The sequence below is a fragment of the Solea solea genome (assembly GCF_958295425.1).
Source record: "Solea solea chromosome 17 unlocalized genomic scaffold, fSolSol10.1 SUPER_17_unloc_1, whole genome shotgun sequence".
Lineage (NCBI taxonomy): Eukaryota > Metazoa > Chordata > Actinopteri > Pleuronectiformes > Soleidae > Solea > Solea solea.
Window position 1 is genome coordinate 12,501 of NW_026704018.1, and position 16,686 is coordinate 29,186.

The 16,686-nt window shown below is 40.0% G+C and overlaps 1 protein-coding gene across 1 annotated transcript in view; it reads right to left on the minus strand.

Moving 5' to 3' along the window:
* The window catches only part of LOC131449258 (protein NLRC3-like), a 15,403-nt gene extending 588 nt beyond the window's left edge, over positions 1–14,815 (minus strand). The window contains exons 1-11 of the mRNA XM_058622104.1: positions 14,756–14,815; positions 14,399–14,527; positions 13,914–13,992; positions 12,331–12,520; positions 10,446–12,246; positions 10,176–10,349; positions 9,906–10,079; positions 2,960–3,133; positions 2,689–2,862; positions 115–161; positions 1–34 (exon numbers count right to left, since the gene is read on the minus strand). The exon at positions 1–34 is cut by the window's left edge and continues 588 nt beyond it. Coding sequence (XP_058478087.1) covers positions 1–34; positions 115–161; positions 2,689–2,862; positions 2,960–3,133; positions 9,906–10,079; positions 10,176–10,349; positions 10,446–12,246; positions 12,331–12,520; positions 13,914–13,992; positions 14,399–14,466 — 2,915 coding nt within the window. The 5' untranslated portion in view covers positions 14,467–14,527; positions 14,756–14,815. The remainder of the gene's footprint in view (positions 35–114; positions 162–2,688; positions 2,863–2,959; positions 3,134–9,905; positions 10,080–10,175; positions 10,350–10,445; positions 12,247–12,330; positions 12,521–13,913; positions 13,993–14,398; positions 14,528–14,755) is intronic.
* Positions 14,816–16,686: the final 1,871 nt, after the last annotated feature.

Below are 16,686 nucleotides of genomic sequence, written 5' to 3' on the forward strand. Positions count from 1 at the left end.
ATTGTGTTTGTGTCCAGTTCCAGTTCACATGAATCTGATGAAGACAACGAGACACAGCTGCAGTTTATTGATGATCAGCTGATATGTTGTTATTTCCTGTAAATCCATACTTACACTTCCTGAGACCAGGTTTTAACCTCTGCTCTCCAGCATGGTCCATCCTGGAGGAAGAAACAGTCTGAATGAGTTTCTGTCCAACATGAGTCCAAACTGTTGTCTTAATGACGCACTCTGGTGGACACAATGATGAACTACAAGGACAGGTGTGTTTCAAAGAGAAGACGGTGGCTGTTTCTCAATACTCAAGTAAGCAAGTATGTACTTGCTCACTTGGGAAGTATATACTTGAGAAGTACGCTGGGAGTATATACTTGCCAAGTACGGGAGTACACAAGTATGTGGTTGTTTCTCAATACTCAAGTATGCAAGTATGTATGTATTGTTCTGCTGTAGTTCTGCTGTAGTGCTGCAGTGCTGCAGCCTCATTAGCGCCACCTACGGTGTTGATAAATGAACATATGAAATACTTTTAATAAATGCATATATATGTTGTTATTATTTTTACATTTTAAATATTTAACTTCATTTATTAATTTATTTCTATTAAAATATACAATACAAATTATACAATGTGGAAAATAGATATATTACAGCATTGTAAAGTAGTATATATATATATATATATATATATATATATATATACACAAATATATACTATTCTACATATCTAATATCTACATATTATATTTAAATACAGATACAATCACCGTGCGACTTTAATATAAATCTAACATTCAAAGTTAGAATAAATAAAACATTAACAATATACAAACTTTTAAACTGTCAGGGCAAAACGTTTCCATTAAAAACAAAATAACACGTCAACAACAAATCTATGGATCACACCGAGCATCTAATGACAGCGACGTCTGAGCCAGCGGATCATTTCATCAGGACAGGCCGAGGTCACGCTGCTCTGTGCCGGGCACAGTGAGCGCCGAGCGTCCGCAGAGGCGGAGCTTATCGTTTTTGTCGTTTTTGTCAGGCTTCCTTCTTCTTATGAACGATAGGTGATGAGTTGATGATGCAGGAGAAGACCCCACTGACACAGGACTTGTACCGAACAAAGGGATTTGATTTAGTCACAAGTCAGGCGTCAGAACCAAGCTCTGCAGCAGCTCGGGAGAATGTGTTCTTGCCGAATCTCCGAACAATTCTGCCTCAGAAAAGCAAAACTAACCTTATATAGATTTTCTAGCATTTTTTTCAGTATATAAAACGTCCGTTTGTCACAAATTTAAATGTGGGAGTTGCCGAAAGCCTCCTGACGCTCACAAACCAAAAATTGTATCTCTATCATCAACCGTTCTTGAAATATGACAACTTTAAAACATGCTGTTTTCTCTGCTTTCTCTGCTGATTTTGGAGAGATAGAGACAGGCGTGCGTGTGTGTGCGTGTGCGTGTGTAAGGAGCAGAGGGGACTTTGGGAGGGGCTTGTCAGTCTCTCTGTATTCTTCCACCCAAAACTTTGACGTCTAACTCCTCCCACAGTTTTGAGAAAACCCCCACACGTTATATCAAAACGTGCGGCTCGACCGGGACTTGTGTTATATGACTATTACTAAGCGTTTCAAGTAACCATGGCGACAAAAATCGCAAAAAACTGCCATATAACTTCCACATGCCGTGGATTTTCTAGCAAGTACGCACAAGTACGCACAAGTATGGATATTGAGAAACGGCCGGTGTCTGCAGAACCGGAGACCACAGTTTCAGGAGGCTACGCATTTACTCAGCAGCGCCACCACGTGGACAACACAGAAGACAACTTCTGTTTATACATTTGAAACCCACCACGAGTAAACCAGCAACAAGTTGGCCCAGCACAAACCAAGTAAACAAAGAAAATAGATAAAATAGAGGGATTTCATTTGTATTTTTTACAGTGTTTCAAATCGCAGTATTGTGGGTCTAAAAACCATAAACTTTGTATTTGAATTACGGTTGTTTGATCACTTGCTTGAATCGATACCTAGTTTCCAGTGCTTTCGTGGTTTTTTCAGCTGCGCGTCACAGAGGAAACACATGGCTACTTATGCAGCTGCTGCTGCGGAGGCTCGTCGCTGTTACTGCTGCTTCCAAAACTTGTGTGTTTTCACCGTTGAATGAAGAATGAAGAACAACTTGATTGTAGCTGTTAGATGACGAACATCTCGTACACAACTCACTACAAACACCACAGAATAAAGACATCTTTACTTTAGTTTGACCGTAGACTGTTTGAAGTGGACCAGGACTGTTCTGTACCCAGTACCAGGACTTCTCACATGATGCTGCTACTCTGTGCAGATGATCTGTCCAGTTCATGGTTCTGGTCGTTTCTCAGGCTGAACTACGTGACATTCACTCGTTCTCACCAGAGTCTAGTGTTTGTTTCTAGTTTTCTAGTTTATTGTCAAACAAGAACAATATCTATCAGGCAGATGATCTGCTGTGGCGTCCCCTAAAGGGAGGAGCCAGAAGACGGAGAAGAACAACAGGTGTTTAAAAAGTGTCACTAATGTTTGGTTATACTCACTGACAGAGGAAAACATAATAACAGGACATCTTCAACCTGAACCTGCTGACAAGTTTGAATACTGCTGATGAACATGAAGAGGAAGGAGGAGGAGGAAGAGGAGAATACCTGAGAGTGTCCAGTCTCCAGTGAGGACTCTTCAGTCCAGCAGACAGCAGCTTCTCTCCTGAGTCTCCTGGATGATTGTAGCTCAGGTCCAGTTCTCTCAGATGGGAGGGGTTGGAGTTCAGAGCTGAGGTCAGAGAAGAACATCCTTCCTCTGAGACCAGACAACCTGACAGACTGGAGTTAAGAAGATATGATGAACTCAGTGATTCAGAAAAAACATCTTCATCAACAAGAACCTAAAGAAGCAAAGAGTCTGAGTCAGAGTTCTGACCTGAGAGTCTCCAGAGAACAGTGAGGACTCTTCAGTCCATCACACAGCAGCTTCACTCCTGGATCCTGCAGGTCGTTGTTACTCAGGTCCACGTGTCTCAGACAAGAGGACACAGAGCTGAGGACTGAGGACAGAGCTTCACAGCTTCTCTCTGAGAGTTTACAGCCACTCATTCTGAGGAGGAGTTCAAGAAAATCTATTCACATATGTAATTAAAAAAATAATCAGGGACAGGTGAGGAGCGAGAGAAGGGTATCAAGGAGAAACTGCGAGCTTTCAGAAGGCCGTCCCCATCCTCTCCAGAAGAAGTATAAGCTTTGACTGATTTTTGAAGAGTTGGAAAGCTAAACAGAACGTGCTATATTCACCACATGATGAGAATATTTATGGGTCAATGACATGACGGCTAATTATACTGTCCAACTGCATTTTTTCTTGTTAAAAATATATTCGAGAAAAATATATTCAAAAATCATTAGAAATTTCATTTGTATTGCTACGGAAAGTGTAAAAATATCATGTGGTGTGACCGTCCAGTCATGAATCCAGTTTTGGACATTTATTTAAAATGAATCTTAATCTATTCAAATGTATTTTCTGCCCTATGTGGCATAAATTCTAAAGTGTTTTGTAACCTCATGTGAAATTACAGTGATCTTGTAATGACATTTCCCTCTTATTTACGTTTATTAAGTAAACTTTGTCCGAGTATGTCCATTTTATGAAATATCATGTGGTGCGACCATGAAGAAACCACCATTTTGGAACTTTCATTTTCAAAGCCACCCCAAGACAGGAAGTTACATCACAAACAACTTTGCAGAGGACCCACAGAATCAGTTAGCAGGTTTGTAACTCTCTCTCATCTTTTAAAATAACTGCTTTTAAAATGGCTGGTAGATAGTTTCCAAATATGGATGTCATGTGGTATGATCTCAAAAACACAATAAATATTGATTTATTTTTACAAATTCATAATTTGATACCAACTTTTGTTTAGGTGTCCAATGCTATGCCTGTAAATGTTGATTGAATATGAAAATATCATGTGGTGCGACCAAATATCATGTGGTGCGACCATTGCAGCTAGCTTTCAATGAGTTGTAGACTTATTTTAAAGGAAGTTTTGTGTTTTAATATCATTTTGATGGTTTATATATTTAAAAGGTAGTAAATTGTTATAATATTTAAAAGATAAAATTGTGCTTTTTCTTAATTTTTCATACAATTCAGAAGCAATGCTTTATGTTAAATCCTTATTGATAACATTGGCACAAAAAAATAAAGAACAAATATTTGTAACATGTCATGTTGCCATTATGTCTTTCTAAAGTTTAAAAAAAAAAATCCATTTCATTAGATGCCGCTCTCAAGCACTGAAGACCGTGCGCCACAGGCAGCGTGAACTCTGACCCTGGGTACCTTGCAAGGAGAACAGTAAGGTTTATGTAAAAGCTAAAAAAAACTTTGTATTAAAAAGCAACTTGAATTACATGAAGTTATATTGTGTGGAGGGGATTTAAAATATAATACACATTTTAATTGAAATGTCAGTCTGCTGTATCTGAAAAAAGCCAAACTGTATACACTGTAGCTTGACACAATACTAAATTTGTTTCAGCTACCAGAGAAGAAAGCAGCAGGGAAAGATTCCTTATGTAGGGAGGTATCGTGCTTTTGCAAACATGCCAAAATGAAAATATGCTCATGTTACCAGCCTGTAAAAGTTGACATGCGGAACACCACATCCAACATGGAGGAGGCCTCAACCTCACAGTCACAGAAGGGGGAAAGTGATCAGGGTTTATGTTTTGTGATTGTAACATACGATGAACTTCCATAAGTAGGCCAGGTTCTTGAGGTTGTGGGAGAAGATATCAGGGTCAATGCTATGCGTACAGATCCTGTTGATCAGTAGTTTAACAAAGACACATACGAAGGTTAACATATAACAAAAGAGCTTTGATGATGCATTTTGATGACAACAGTGCTTTGATACCAACTATAACAATAAATAGATGAAAAGAGTTACAGTTTTGCCTGCTGGAAGGTTTTACAGTCAGGGAGTAAGAACTTATTCACGTGGCCACAAGCTCCAGATGCCATATTCTACTATAAGAAAGATGTCATAGCAGTCATCTCTGAACCTGAGCCAACAACTTCTCGCTGTTCTAAATTGAGAAGCTAAGACTGGAACAAGTTTAAAAGTTCCTGGGGTTAAGCAAATACCTAAACCATATCTCCAACATTTATATAAGAATGAGGATGATGGTATGAATAGTTAGATGTCTTCAAGTTTAATGTGTCTGAGTTCATCTTGTTCCTTACTGATTTGTGAAATGTTTACAAAAATATACATGAATGTACCGTTCACTTCAACACAGTGTTTGTAAAAGAATGGCAATGAAAGTTAATGTGTTTGCCAAAATGAAATGAAAAGAAAAGTGTTGAAAAGAGATGTTTGTCTTCAATATTTAAATTAATAAAATCTGTTTTAAACAAATGATTGTCTCTTATTCTATTGATTTGTAAGAGATTTAAGCTGGTTTCATCATTTGGTGCGACCACCCATCATGTGGCGCGACCATTAATAGCAATAACTGTAGCAAAGTAAAAAAAGTGATACCTTCTTTCTGTGGCAGAAACTTATTCACTGATGGGGTAAGATGAAGTTAGTGGGATTTTGTTTACATTTTCATTATTTTTATGCATTTTACAGGAAAAATTAGCACGCAAACTACATGCAAAACGGTGACCATGACTTTAGAGGAATGAGGATTATATCAGTATGTATGACAATTCAACAGAAATCCAAATAATTAGTTTCTAGACACATCATTTTACTAAGAACTTGTGAAAAAAGGGTAAATATGTTGATTAAATAAATACATTTTTAAGATGATTGATGGTCGCACCACATGACATTTTGGAGGGTAACGACCAATTCATTTACGTGAAAAACCACCAAAATATCGTAATTCAAGATTTTAACATGTATGCATGTACACATGACATTGTAAAGCTTTGACCAATTGCAATAGAAATTCATATTTATCATATTTTTAAATTTACCTGTTAAAAAACCTTATATGTCATTGACCCACATACAGGCGAGGGTTGCTGTATAAGGACACATTTTCTGTGGAATGAACAGAGACCTTTTCTTTTCTTTTTTAGAGCGCCATGGTGGGGGCCCTCAGCCCACAGGTGGGAGAGGCTTTCCCTCACAGCTAGATATTTTATCTAGCTCAGGCCAGGGTCTTTTCTTAGAGACCCCGGCCTTGGGATCACTCTTTTTGTTTGTCCTTTTTTCTATTTCTTGCTTATGTTTGGTGTTGTTATTTGTTCAGGGAGCAGATCTTTCAATTTTCATCTTGTTAAGTTTGTTGGTACACTTACAAGTAAATAAGTATGGCTAGTGACAAATGAAAATTCATTTCGTTTAATGTCAATGGGCTGTTGAATCCAGTTAAACGTAGTAAAATCCTATCTAAAGTGAGAACAGAACAAGCCCATGTGGTTTATTTACAAGAGACCCATTTGACAGACAAGGAGCATATAAAGCTAAAGAAAAGGGGCTTTACAAATCTGTTTTTTTCTTCATACAAATCAGGGCATAGAAGAGGAGTTGCTATTCTCATTTCAAACAAGCTACATTTTGAAAAAGTATTCGAAATGGGTGATAAAGAGGGCACGTTTATTTTAAGTAAGGGGTAAGATAGATGGGAATCCAATTACCTTACTGAATGTCTATGCACCCCCAGGGAGTGACATTAGTTTCTTCCAAAAAATAACCAATATCATGGTAACTGAAACAGAAGGCCTCTTGATCTGTGGAGGGGATCTAAATATACATCTGCAGCCAAAGTTGGACTCATCTTGTGGAAAAACCCAGGATAGGAAGTCCTTATATAAGAAAGTAAACACACTATTTGAGGAGGTGGGCTTGATTGATATATGGCGAGATTTTTTCCCTAACAGAAGGGATTACACTTACTACTCTGCTTCTCACTCTCTCTATACAAGAATAGATTATTTCATAGCATTTGGGAAGGATAAAGATAAAATACATACTTGTGGAATCGGGACAATAGATCTAAGTGACCATGCACCAGTATACTTATCCGCTGATTTTGGCCTGCGATCAAAAAATAATACATGGAAATTGAATTCCAGTCTGTTGAATGATCTGTCTTTTAAGGCACAAATTAAATCAGAAATGTGTCTCTTCTTAGAATTCAATGATACTGGAGAGGTTTCACCTCCCATGTTATGGGATACTCTGAAGGCTGCTCTGAGAGGGAAAATTATAGCAATATCGTCATTTAAGAAAAAAAATAGGAATAAAAAGTTAGAGGATTTAAAAAACAAGCTAAAGGTACTAGAAGGAAAACATAAATTAGATTTGGCACAGAATACATTGAGAGAAATTAGACACACCAGGAATGAAATTAATAATTTGGCCACACAAGAAATCGAGAAAGATTTAATGTTTCTGAAACAGAAACACTACGAAAGTGGCTCCAAATCTATGAAAGTATTGGCATGGAAATTGAAAAAATGGATAGCCGAAAATACAATTCATAAAATTAGGGATCCAAGGACAAAAGCGATAAAAAATAAACTAAATAAAATTCAGGAAGCTTTTGAAGTGTTTTACAAAACCTTATATTCTGAAGTCCCAGGTGGGAGTGTGGCCCAAATTGACAGCTTCCTGAATTCCCTAGATTTACCCACTCTCGATGAAAATCTAAATAAAATGATGACTGCGGATATAACTGAAGAAGAATTAAAAGTTGCAATTGGTAGATTTAAATTAAGCAAATCGCCAGGATCTGATGGCTACACGGCAGAGTGGTACAAGGAATTTAAAAAAGAACTAATACCTGTTTTACTTCCTACTCTGAATTGGGCTTTAAAAAATGCGCAAACGCCACCCAGCTGGAAGGAGGCAATAATTTCAGCCATACCAAAAGAAGGCAAGGATAAAGTGGAGTGTGGCTCTTTTAGGCCAATCTCTGTTCTTAATGTGGACTATAAATGATTTACTTCTGTTATGGCCAAACGATTAGAAGAATTCCTGCCGACACTGATACATAATGATCAGACAGGTTTCATACACCAACGCCAAACACAAGACAATATACCAAAGACACTACATATTATGGATCATATACAAAGAAATCAAACTGAAGCAATTGTGATGAGCGTAGATGCTGAAAAGGCTTTTGATTCGGTTATGACAAACCTACCGCCAGGGTCAAGGTCAATGGATATTTGTCAAATAGTTTTACCCTAGAAAGGGGCACCAGACAGGGCTGTGCATGGTCACCACTACTCTTCGCATTATATTTGGAAACACTAGCTCAGTACATCAGACAATGAGAAGATATTAAGAGAATCATTATTAAAGGGACGGAATATAAATTGGCCTGTTATGCAGACGATATTTTGATATACCTTGCGCAACCAACTCACTCTCTGCCTAAATTGATGCAAGCATTTGAATAATATGGCCAATTATCTGGGTACAAAATCAACATGAGTAAAACCCAAATACTCTCATATAACTACTGCCCACCAAGAGAAATCAAAAGTAGCTACCCCTTGACATGGCAAACAGAGTCCTTTAAATACTTAGGCATCAACCTACCAAAAGATCTTACAAAATTATCGGAATATAACTATTCACCCATACATAAAAAAATAAAGGATGATATAGCAAGATGGAACTTAATTCCCTTCTTTAGCCTTAGTTCAAGAATTGACTCTATTAAAATTATTATATTGCCAAGACTCTTATATTTATTTCAAACATTGCCAATAGAGATTAACCAAAACCAATTTAACGAGTGGGACAAACTGCTATCCAGGTATATAGCAGTTCGCCTCAAAACCTTACAGCTGGTTAAACAAAAGGGAGGATGGGGCTTGCCTTATTTTAGATATTATTATTTTGCAGCGCAGATGAGAGCAGTGGTATGCTGGTGCAACCCGTCATATACAGCTCAATGGAAAAGCATTGAGGAAAAAATGCCCTCCATCCCCATACAGGCAATTTTAGCTGATAATAACTTGCAAACCCACATAAATAACATTGATAATCCATGGGTGGCGTGGACCCTTAAAGTATGGAAAATTATTATAAAAGAACATAAACTTGAAAATGATATTTTGGCTCTTAAATGGTGTGCTTATGATTCGGATTTTAGGCCTAATAAATTGGATTCTAGATTTAAGGACTGGATAGCTAACAGTATAACAGCCTTATGTAGAGTAATGAAAGATGGAAAGTTACTCAGTTTTGAAACGCTTAAAAGGACACAGGTTTTAGAAAAACAAGACTTTTATAGATACCTGCAGTTACGGCATTACGTCAATACAAAGATGAAAAATCTAACAAAGATAAACACATGTCTAATTCAATTATTTACAAAAGCCTACGATTCGGAAGCTATTAATAAAACTGTGTCATGCTTATATAAGGGTCTGTCTAATTTGAAATCTCACTCTACTTCATATATTAAAATAAAATGGAAGAAGGAAGGAGGGATAAATATATCTGAGGAAGAATGGACAACAATTTGGAGGTATCAATGGAGATGTACCAGCTCACAGAAGTGGAGGGAATTTGGATGGAAAAGCTTGATTAGGTACTTTATTACACCTTCTCAGAAGTCTCACTATGATGATAATTCCCCTGTCTGCTGGAGGAACTGTGGAAATCTAACTTGTACATAGTTGCTAATGTGTGTTTTTCCTTTTTTCATTGTTTGTTTTTTTTGTCTAGGCATTTAGAGCAGACAACAGATGTGAGATGTATGCATGTATGTTTTGCCGGATGTGAATGTCTGTTTCTGAATGTCAATAAAAAATAAATTATAAAAAAATAAAATAAAAAAATAATCAGAGTAGAATTGTCCATATTAATCAGCTGAGCACCAACCTGAGAGTCTCCAGAGAACAGTGAGGACTCTTCAGTCCATCACACAGCAGCTTCACTCCTGGATCCTGCAGGTCATTGTTACTCAGGTCCAGTTCTCTCAGATGGGAGGGGTTTGAGTTCAGAGCTGAGGTCAGAGAAGAACATCCTTCCTCTGAGACCAGACAACCTGAAAGACTGGAGTTAAGAAGATATGATGAACTCAGTGATTCAGAAAAAAACAAATCATCAACAAAACCTAAAGAAGCAAAGAGTCTGAGTCAGAGTTCTGACCTGAGAGTCTCCAGAGAACAGTGAGGACTCTTCAGTCCATCACACAGCAACTTCACTCCTGGATCCTGCAGGTCATTGTTACTCAGGTCCATGTGTCTCAGACTAGAGGACACAGAGCTGAGGACTGAGGACAGAGCTTCACAGCTTCTCTCTGAGAGGTTACAGCCACTCAGTCTGAGGTAGAAAACAGTGATGAATAAAAGGTTAAACATGTTTGTCTTGTGCTCTTTAGAATATGTCTTATTAATATTTATATACTGATCTACGTACAGAACTTTGTTGGAGGCTTTGACCACCGGCAGCAGCTTCAGAAGAGCCTCCTCTGAAGCAGAGTATTTCTTCAGGTCAAACTCTTCCAGATCTTTTCCTGATGACAGTAAGATGAAGACCAGAGCTGACCACTGAGCAGGAGACAGTGTCTTTGTGGACAGGCGTCCTGATGTGAGGGACTCTTGGATCTCCCCCACAAGAGAACGATGGTTCAGTTCATTCAGACAGTGGAACAGGTTGATGCTTCTCTCTGCTGACAGATTCTCACTGATCTTCTTCTTGATGTACTCAACTGTTTTCTTATTGGTCTGTGAACCACTTCCTGTTTGTTTCAGTAGACCTCTTAAGAGCTTCTGATTGGTCTCCAGTGAAAGACCCAGGAGGAAGCGGAGAAACAAGTCCAGGTGTCCATTTGGACTCAGTAAGGCCTCGTCCACAGCACTCTGGTGCAGATGATTCAGTTTAGGTTTTTTTCTAAACGGTCTGGACCACTGGCTCATTGTTGGTTCTGACAACAGATTTGTTCCAGAGGTGATGAAGGTCAGATGAACATGAAGAGCAGCCAGAAACTCCTGAACACTCAGATGGACAAAGCAGAAGACCTTGTCCTGGTACAGGCCTCTCTCCTCTTTAAAGATCTGAGTGAAGACTCCTGAGTAAACTGAAGCTGCTGTAATATCGATGCCACACTCTGTCAGGTCTGATTCATAGAAGATCAGGTTTCCTTTCTGCAGCTGCTCAAAAGCCAGTTTCCCCAGAGACTTAATCATCTTCCTGTTCTCTGGACTCCAGTGTGGATCTGTCTCAGCTCCTCCATCATATTTGACCCTCTTCACTTTGGACTGAACCACCAGGAAGTGGATGTACATCTCAGTCAGAGTCTTGGGCAGTTCTCCTCCATCTCTGGTTTTCAGCATGTTCTCCAGAACTGTTGCAGTGATCCAGCAGAAGACTGGGATGTGGCACATGATGTGGAGGCTTCGTGATGTCTGGATGTGGGAGATGATCCTCCTGGCCTGCTCCTCATCTCTGAACCTCTTCCTGAAGTAGTCCTCCTTCTGTGGGTCTGTGAACCCTCTGACCTCTGTCACCATGTCCACACAGTCAGGAGGGATCTGATTGGCTGCTGCAGGTCGTGTGGTTATCCAGAGGCGAGCAGAGGGAAGCAGTTTCCCCCTGATGAGGTTTGTCAGCAGCACGTCCACTGAGGTGGACGCTGTGACGTCAGTCAGGATCTCAGTGTTGTGGAAGTCCAGAGGAAGTCGACACTCGTCCAGACCATCAAAGATGAAGACCACCTTAAAGTCTTCAAACCTGCAGATTCCTGCTTCTTTGGTTTCAGTGAAGAAGTGATGGATGAGTTCCACCAAACTGAACTTCTTCTCTTTCAGCACATTCAGCTCTCTGAAGGTGAAGGGAAACATGAACTGTACGTCCTGGTTGCTTTTGTCTTCAGCCCAGTCCAGAGTGAACTTCTGTGTTAACACGGTTTTCCCAATGCCAGCCACGCCCTTTGTCATCACTCTTCTGATTGGTCCGTCTCTTCCAGCTGAGGCTTTAAAGATGTCTTCTTGTCTGATGGATGTTTCTGGTCTGTCTGGTTTCCAGGAAGCTCTCTCAATCTGTCTGACCTCATGTTCTTCGTTGACCTCTCCAGTCCCTCCCTCTGTGATGTAAAGCTCTGTGAAGATCTCATTCAGAAGGGTGGGGTTTCCTGCTTTAGCCACGCCCTCAAACAAACACTGGAACTTCTTCTTCAGGTTTGATTTGAGTTCACGTCGACAAGCTGGAGCTCTAATTTCTGACAGAACACAAGAAAATAAATCAGTGAGTGGATCATTGAGAAAATAAGATGTTCTTCCTTTCACATTAAAAGTCCTCTTACTGTCAGCTAGCTTCTCCTGCTTCATCCTCCTTAAGAAGTCCTCTGTGATCTTCAGAAAGGCCTCTCTGCTGCTCCTCTGCTCCTCATCCTCCCTCTGAATCTCTGAGACTTCTGTGTGATCTGTATCCAGAACCTTGTGGATCTTCTTCAGCTCATTCTTCACAAAGCAGATGATGTTCTCCTCCAGCAGCTGGAACAGAACATGTGAAGTTTAACCTCAGATGATCAGTGACAGAGTGAAGTCCTGCAGGTCCACAGAGCAGCATCCAGACTGTCAGGACCAGGAGCCTCAAGTATAAAAGAGTGTGCAGCTTTCATACTAAAAGACGGTGTACGCACAAAATTTATAAAGTACGTACGCAAAGAAAATCTCAGATTTATGAAACTCACACACTAAGTTCTATAGTGTGTGAATCACTGACTACTTATGGAAAATAAGCTTCTTATTCCATGTCGAAGTAGGGCGAATTAGACTTAATCTTGTCCTCTGTTACGGATTTCGACAGAGGATTACTCAAAAAGTCCTCTGTTTCGGTGTGTAAACTAAGTTTAAATAAATAAATAAATAAATAAATAACACCGGGGTGTTGTTCCCGGTTGTTGCTCTCCGGGGCTGCCGCTGGATACTACTCAGTCCAGCAGTATGAATCTTGAATTCCTAACAGTCCCTCCAAGCTCTTCAGTGCCGTTTCATTACGATTACCGTAAACGTTAGTAGATTCGCGCACTAGAAAAAATCGGGCGGCTGATTTGACCAGGCAAACGCGAACCACGGCTGGCTTGACCGCAGTATGCTGGGGAGGGAGGAAGAGGGAGGAAGACGATGCCGGTGTTCCGGAGTCTCCAGTGGCTGACGAGCGCGCACCGCTGCGCCTTTCTCTTCCGATGAAAGGCGCAGCGGTGGCGGAATAACTTTTTCGTAGTTATTTCGTTATCGTGTGGATTAAAATGGGATAAAGAAAATGTTCTACTCAACGTTCAAGTCCCGTTTTCTTACAACAAATGAGTCCGTAACTTTATTTTGCGTTTAAAACACTATAGACTGACGTGTGTTCATGTGTTCATGTCAGAAAGAAAATATTCATCTGTGGAAAATGAATTTCAGTAATTTGCTCAAAGTAAATAAGTGAGTCTCTCTCTCTCTCACACACACACACACACACAGGTCTGTAGTGTGTGTGTTCGCTCACAGGATCAGTTTCGTCTTCAGTGTCCTCTCTGATGTTATCCACATATGTTCAAACGTACGTGGTGTATCAGTATTGTTTGTCACAGAAAATTCATGTTTGTCACTGTAGACACATTAATAATATTATTTTCAAACACTGTGATAAGTTTCAGAGCTTAATATTGCAGCGTCTCCACCTGACAAGAGTTTGCGGAGCTCTCGGCAAATTCTCACGGCAGCTCGAGAGTTTGCGCTGCGATGCGCAAACTTCCACGCCAAGTACATTTTTATACATGCCGTCTGTGCGTGAAAGCAAGCGTACGCCGTCTTTTTGTGCATACGCACGGTTTATACATGAGGCCCCAGGACTCTGCTTCAGTATTAACAGTAGTGTCATGTTTATACATTTACACACCTTAAATATGGAGTCCAGGTCTGCTCCATGCTGCTGGACAGACTGACCACTGAGAACCTCTGTCCTCTGCTGATCAACTCTGAGGAGAAAAGATTCAGTGTCAATCATTTGTTTCTACGAGGTTTTCAATGTGCTGCACCTACGATTCTTCTTCAGCCAAGTTCACATGACATGAGTTTGACAGGTTGAAGACAAAAGTCCCTGAAGGACAGTCTCTAGTGTTTGTTATGTGTGAAGTCTCAAAGACACAATCAGAGAGGCTTGTCCATGAGTCCCTGACCAATCACGGACTCTGACTAGATTTACTGCTGGAAACGTATTCAGAGACGAGGACAGGCTGAAGACGTTTAGTGGAGACAGAAAAACAACATTGGTCCACCAAAGAGAAGAAGAGTGTTTTTCTGGATTCAACATGTTTTGGACTAGACAGGCTCCCCCTGGTGGAGGATCATGTAAGTGTGTGTTACTATGTGTGAAATTCTTACATCAGGTCAACATGTTTTTGTCCTTTCTTGAAGCTAATAATACGACCTATAGACTGGTCACTCTTCATGGACACACAGCTGGGTCCAGGTCCAGGTCCGGCAGAGTCTGGTCCCTGTTGATGGATCCTCCTACAAACACAGGACATGACATGAAAATACAACATCTGCTCTGATTGATCTCATTAATGATCTACAGTATCAGGAGACACAAGGAAAACAGGTTTGTGTCAGAAATGGTTGAGTGTGACCCAGATGGTGTCAAACACTACACTGATTAACACATTTAAGACTTCCACATCTTCAGTCAGATCACTTTACCCAAACCCAAGCATGTGAGCCATGAGATCCTCATCTCACCTCTGACCCTCATGTTCCTCACACAGAGTGGTTTTAGAGGGCGGAGCTTCCTCTGCACTGTCCTTGTCCCTGTCCTGATTCATAGCAGAGCGCCACCTGCTGGGAGAATAAAACTCGCTCATTACAAGTTCTGCTAACATGGGTGGACCACATTGACCTAATGTGGGCCGGTCAGCAAGAAGACTTTTTTTAACCACAGAATTGGCCGACATGACCCTCATTGGCTGACTGAACAATCGGCACAGCCCATTGGTTTATGCTAATAATGGACTGTCAGTCACTCAGTTACTGGTTCATTTCAAAGAGCCGTTAAAAAGATTTGACTCGTTCGTGAACGTCACCGCTCGACTCACACTCACTCAAGACGCTGTTTGCATCACACTTTACAGCCCTTCACTGCAGGTGAGTCCACTGGTTTAACAGAAGAGCCCGCCCTCTGGTGGTCAGGTAAGAAGCTGCCCAATAGATAGATACATATGTATGTTAAACATCTGGACTTTGAAGAGATGTCGTTAATTGTGATGATTGAGAATAAACGTTTATTTAACTTTAGTTTCTTAAATCTTATCAAAATATGACCTCATCCTCTGGATCCTTTTTTTTCACCTACAATGGCTGTAATCTGTTTTCACTGGAAACATAAAATTATCAGTCACTATCTGATCTTTCAGTCCAGCAGAACTTCTCTTTCACCAAAAGCACAAATGTCCTCTAAACCAGTGATTTCCAAACATTTTAGTCGCTGAACAACAGAATCAGTGACGTGAGATTCATGAGCTTCACAGTAAAAATATCACTTCGACAAAAAGTTACAACTTTTTCATTTTCAGTGCATTTCTTTTTCAATCCGTGTTTCTGCTGCACGTCACATGTACTTTTATGTGTTATCGTCTATGTGTTTTTTTATATTGTTTCTATGTGGAATAAACTAAACAGCTGATGGAGAGTCAGAGGAGGCGGAGTTAAGTCATAAGAACATGATGGATCTGTAACAGGGAAGTGATTGTTTTGCAGTTAGCAGCACTAGCCAAGTTAGCTGAGAGAGGATCCACTTTTCAGACAAAGGTCAAAGTAAAAGAAAACAAGTTCATATCTTAGGAATTATTGAACAGGAAATTCCACTTTTCACTGTAGCTGTCACTTTTACTCCATGATTGATTCTTTAGCTGTGACAAAGGAACACGACTCTCTCTACAAAAACAAACACAGTGAACTTGTAGAAAAGTCTTTTGTTACAACCAGGTGACGTTTGAGCTCCAAACAACATCTGGTCGTTAACAAGAGTTTGTGTTTATAGATGTTACATTTAAATATGTTTGATGTCAAACCATCACTCAGTGAATTAAGACCATACAGAAGTTCAGCTCGTGGGTTCTGAGCATCCACGTGATTCCAGTGTGTAATATCACATGTCAACCAGCAGATGTCAGCATTTATACTGTGTCAGCAGAGCTGCTTCAAAAGGGTTGGGCCTTCTTCACGTTCAGAGGAACCAGGACATGTTCACATCCCATAATAAGACAAGTTTGCAGTATTACACCAGACATTTAAGCCTCTCTAAGTCACTACAGGGTCAATTCATTCTGTGTAAAAACCTCAGTCACTGAACAAGAGTCAGTGACGTGAGATTCATGAGCTTCACAGTAAAAACATCACGTCCACTCAAAGTCACGTGTGATGAGATGAATTTAGTTTCGTTACCTTGTGAAAGCAGGAAATGATCGTCATGAAGCTGCTGAACGTCTGTGAAGTGATTCTGCTGCTGAACAGGAAACAAACCACAGACCAAAGTTTTCTCAAGTCTCATCTGAAGGAAATGTGATGAATGTGATCAAATAACTGCTCTGATCTCAACTTTACTCTAATCGACTCGACTCACTTTAGTATCAGCTATGTTGTTTTCCGTGACTTCATAGCGCCTCCTCAAAGTG